The 5502-nt window shown below is 34.0% G+C and overlaps 1 protein-coding gene across 1 annotated transcript; it reads right to left on the minus strand.

Annotated features, from left to right (window-relative positions):
• Positions 1–1292: 1292 nt before the first annotated feature.
• On the minus strand, positions 1293–3160 carry LOC149208738 (7-deoxyloganetin glucosyltransferase-like). The gene is made up of 2 exons (XM_089394131.1): positions 2579–3160; positions 1293–2412 (listed from the first exon to the last, which is right to left on the minus strand). Exons 1-2 carry the CDS (start codon positions 3072–3074, stop codon positions 1475–1477), a joined length of 1434 nt encoding a protein of 477 aa, XP_089250257.1. The 5' UTR covers positions 3075–3160; the 3' UTR covers positions 1293–1474.
• Between the last annotated feature and the right edge of the window lie 2342 nt (positions 3161–5502).

Here is a 5502-nt window from a genome sequence, read left to right on the forward strand (position 1 = left end):
TTCCTCTTCTCTGTAGATTCCAGATAGTCTCATATGAATTTGGATGTTATCCCAGTCTGTCGCGACAGCGCCATTTAGATTCAGATCAAATGATTTTTTCCATACTGGGTTGTTATTTACCCAGGCAGTGATGAGTTGGTGCCAGAAGAAGATACCTTGATAATTTAGGCACTAAATGAGAGGATCTGGGAAAGGGTCTATATCCACCAGTCCCCAAATGTGGTCGCGGCCAATAATGATATGATGTCCAGTGCCAAGTCGCCATGTAAGCATCCTTAGAAATGTATTCCCGATCTTTGTGAAACTACCCCAATGTGGTCGTGACCAATAATGATATGATGTCCAGTGCCAAGTCGCCATGTAAGCATTCTTAGAAATGTATTCCCGATCTTTGTGAAGCCACACCATATGGCAAAGCCATATGTTTGTCTAATACGGCCTAGGCGCATCCATACTTTGAAATCAATGTCTTTCAAGTATTTTTGTTTAATAACTTGACACCAAATGCCAGTGCCAAGGATCCCATGCCATATGGATTTTAGGAGGAGTGCATGCCCAAATCGCCACAAATTGAGGATGCCCCATCCGCCCATCCTCTTTGGTAGTGTAATGTGATTCAGCGTCAAGAGGTGGTATTTTTGCTTTAGCCTCATGCCAGGCGAGATAAAATGTGCAGTAATTCCATCAAGCTTCTTAATGATGGATGAAGGCAACTGGAATAAATGTGCCCAAATATATGTTACAATGACTACTTGGATATATATATATATATATTCATGTGGGATAGATGTTTCTATATATATTACGATGGTTGTTTGCTTATTGACCATAGGAAATTCAAATATTGTTGCGGAGCATTGTACATTATGTTCTTCCGAATCTCAACTAGCAATGGAAAACAATGCATAAACTTAATTGATTTCGTGAACCAAAAATTCCCTATCGTACTGTATTGCAATTAACGTATTAAATGGAAAATCGAATTTCCAAATTTTTGTATCAATATCATCAAATTTGGTAATTATGATTTAAATATCCATATATCTCTGGGATTTAATTATTTATGTTTTTAATATAAATTTGATTTTTATAATTTTAAAATAATTTTGATTAATTTCATCTATATCATTTAAAAATTTCCCTAATTTTTAAATACTAAATTTATTTATATATTCAAAAATACATTTTAAACAATTAAATATTACAATCTAAATCTCCATGATATAACTAAATTCCCAAAAAAAAAAAAAAAAAAAAAAAATTAAAAATCACGTATAATTATATCTCAATCATCCATTAAACATAATATTTATTATCATAATACTTTCGAAGATGTAACACATACGATTCGTGTATCAGCATTAAATTAATGCTACCATACGGCCCGTCATTGCTTTCATTGAATTAAACTATTCGCCTATCATCAGAAGAATTATTCAACGCGATCACGAGTCAAGTTACTGAAGAAATCGAATCAAATAACGGGGAGACCCTTCTGCAATTTCTGAACAAACTCCTCCATGTTATTGTAAGATGATCCTCCTTTTCCCACTGCTCTGAACGCCGCATCTCTCAGCCTGTCAATTCTCTCCTTCATTTGCCGCCCTTCTTCCCCTCTCATCAACATCCTCACCATTTTCTCAACATCTTCTCTCCTCACAACCTCATTCATCTCCATACCGATCTTCCAAACTTCGCTAACGAATCTCCTGTTAATCGGCTGCTCTGCAAGAAAGGGCCACGATATCATGGGTACACCAGCACATATGCTCTCCACCGTAGAGTTCCAGCCACTATGAGTCAGAAAGCCTCCTACCGAAGTATGTGTTAGTACTTTAATCTGAGGAGCCCAGCTCACCAAGAAACTTCTATCCTTCACCTTCTCCAAAAACTCAGGAGGCAGAGCAGCAGAGCGGCCATGAATCAGATCTGGACGAAGAGCCCAGATGAAGGGCTGCTTGCTCGCCTCTAACCCCCACGCGATCTCTACCAGATCCTTGTCGGATATGACAGCTATACTTCCAAAGCAAACATAGATAACTGAAGACGGCACCTGACCGTCCAACCATTTCACACAGTCGGTTTCTTCAGTCCAGATGCTGTCAGACAGATGGGATTTTCGATTCTCATCACTTTCTGCTGCGTGTAAAAGAGGGCCAAGAGAATACAAGGGCGGAACTCTTATCCGGAGTGCGTCGAGTACAGGACCCTCCAGCTCATCAAAGGTATTGAGTATTACCATGTCGGCTTCCAGAGAGGCCTGCCCTTCACTTTTCATATGCTCAAACATGTAGCCCTTTGCAGATTCTGCGACTTGCAAGAAGCTGGGAAGGTCTTTGACATGCAGCGGGGGCATTCCAGGGATGCAGCTCACTATTTCTTCCATGTATCCATTTGTAAAACACCTATCATCTGCAGTAAACCATTGCATTTAGTCCTTCAAATCTAATGGAGAGGAGTTGAGGATGAGAACTTGAAATTAACTTATTTCAACAGAAATTCAAACTCAACAACAAAACCCATATGAAAAGAAAAAAAGTACACGGAGATGAAAAGAATTTCAATAGTGATACTATACCTTTGAGAGGAACATAACCATTTTCAACGAGAAGAGGCATGAAGAAATAAGCTGAGAAGCCACAAGCGCTGAGCGTCCAGAAAGATACTCTGGGAACTCCCAGCTTCCTCGCGGTATTCTGCGGAAAGGAAAGAACCCCATCAGAAATAATACATGTCACCGGAGGAACGTCTGGTTGTAAATTCTTCAACTTGTCAATCAGCGTGTCGAAATGCAGAGGGGCGTTGTCATTCAAGGACTCAGATAGCTCATCTAGTTTGAGGGTCCGGCCATGGTCGGCAGGCAGGCCGTCTGGAATAGTTTCAAATCTGAAGTCCGCCGGGTGAGATTTCAGGGACTCCGATCCAGACCTAACCCACCGCTCTTGTATATAATCGGTGTTAACGAATGTGATATAAAAACCTCGGGCGTATAAGATTCTGGAAAGTTGCAGCATGGGCCTAATGTGACCTTCAGCGGGAAAAGGGAACATGACAGCGTGAGGTCGGCTCGTCATACCAGCGCTATTACGGATGTACTTCAGTAACACAGAAGAGGGCCGATTCTCAGAGCGAGAGAGAATAGATGGGATGATGCATTAACATAAATTGCTAAATGTAACATAAATTGCTAAATGTAGCCAAGTAAAATGGTTCCGTTCCGTAATGATCAGGTTTGGTTAATTTTGGTTTGGTTAGGTAATGATTTTGGTTCAGGTTAGTTATTAGATTTGTCCACATTTTCTCTGGTTTAAAATGAAATATAAGATATTAACCTCAATAAATAAATAAATATATATAATATATATATATATATATATATATATTTTATTACTAATATGGAAATGGAAAAAATAAACTATATGATTGGAATTGTGACATAAAATTATAAATTTTGATTCATAGACTTGATCAATGAATATAAAATTCGACAAGAATTTGAAAAATTAAAATTTGAAAAACCTTGACCATGAATAAGGTTGTGACCTAGGCCATGAGTAAGGTTATAATTATTAAAATCCCTTTGTGATAAAATCACGTAATAACATTATCATTTCATTATAGGAAGCGAAGTAAGGAAAAAGTGATGACCACTTATCGATAAACATGAGCGACTTAACAATAAATTTATGATCAGAATAATGGATCTTATTTGTCCCCGTCTGCGAGTGGGTTTGTTTTTCAACATCAACATTGACTATAGGACAACACCACCTTATCCTAAGATTTCTTTTTGTAATGTCCTTTTGTCGCGGTAATAAGACCAATAATATAATTTCCATTTATATTAAAGTAGACTTAGATTCTAAAATTACTTTATATAAATTAAATGGCCGGCGGGAATATTGATAGATATAACATTAAATCACCTATTTCATTATATATTACGCATCAAATGAAACGGTCAAGGATAAATTTAAATTTATATAAATATCATACACTAAAAAAATCATATAAATTAATTAAATTAAGAAGAGGAAAAAACAAATTATTATTATTTTTAATTATAAAATGAATTAATATATAAATTAAATAAGTTTTGTGATAACAAAATAGAATTTACGAATTTTATATATAAAAAAAGTTACAATAAAATAAATAGGCTTTGTCATAATAAGATAGAACTTATGAATTTCATATACTAGAAAAAAGATAGAACTTATAAATACCATATATTAAAAAAAATTATAATTATTTTTTTTCATATCACATTTTTTAATTAATCAATTCAATTAAAAAAGATTTATCATAATAAGATAGAACTTATGAATACCATATACTAAAAAAAACTATAACAAGATAGAATTTATGAATACCATATATTAAAAAAAACTATAACTTATTTTTTAAAAAAAAAAAAAAAAAAAAAAAAAAAAAAAAAATCACATTCTTTTAATTAATCAATGAAAAGTAAAACTTTTGAGATAAATCTTAATTTTTGATTTGTGACTAATATTAAAAATCTTATAAATATTTCTTAAAGATCAAATTGCTATTATCCACCTACTAATTATTCATAATTGAATTAAAATTCTAAAAACCAATCTCAAAATAAATACGCTTATCAAATATAATTATGTTTACTAGCTTTTATTAAATAATTATTATAATTATTTATTTATTTTCAATTAATTATTATAAATTTTTATATAATAAATAAACTTGGAAAAATGTAAATTGATGATGATAATGATGATGATTAACATCCACTAAGATAATATGGTCTATGGGACCTTAAGAAAGTAAGAGATTAATTAAGATTCCTTAATATTTATGTCTATGATTGAAAAAAAAGGAGAGAACCATTCTTATATCACCATACTTTTGTTGACTTAACAAGTCAAGAAGGTTGGTAGTGTAGCAAATATTTTGGAAATGAGAAGGGATTTGAGTAAGAATTGGGTCATCCAATAGAAAGTGTTTTTCATCTTCAACTTTCTTAGTATCACAAAGGTGCAAACTCTTGTCTCAAGGCTTTTTGGGAATTGACCAATGCTTGGTTTCGCTTTGAAGCTCATGAGAATTAGTTCTTATCTTGGAAATGTTCATTTTCGTCTTAGCACTAGTCAAGACATGAAGATCATTTTGGTTAGAAAGATTAAGGTTGATCAACTCCTTATAATACCTTCGCTACTTTTTTCCCTCTAACTCCTTATCGTCCCATAACTTATCCTTAAATTTGGAAGTAATAATAATTTTAATATTATCTTTATTCTCCAAGATGATCTCCTCCTTTATCCCCCAATGGTCTAGCCAAAACTAGGCATCCTTATGCCAGCCTCACTTGAGTCAAAGGTGGGGATTTTGGCTAGAGTTAGAAGCAATTTTTGGGAAGATCTTCGCTTCCATGTTGTAAAGATTATTCTTATACACGAGATACCTAATCATAGTTATGCTTTCAATAGAGGAAAGGCTAGTTTCAATCAAAAGGATAGGGCAGGGAGT

The sequence above is a fragment of the Pinus tabuliformis genome, chromosome 1_2, assembly GCF_031772625.1.
Source record: "Pinus tabuliformis cultivar Carrire ecotype Pingquan chromosome 1_2, CPIR1, whole genome shotgun sequence".
Classification (NCBI taxonomy): Eukaryota; Viridiplantae; Streptophyta; class Pinopsida; order Pinales; family Pinaceae; genus Pinus; species Pinus tabuliformis.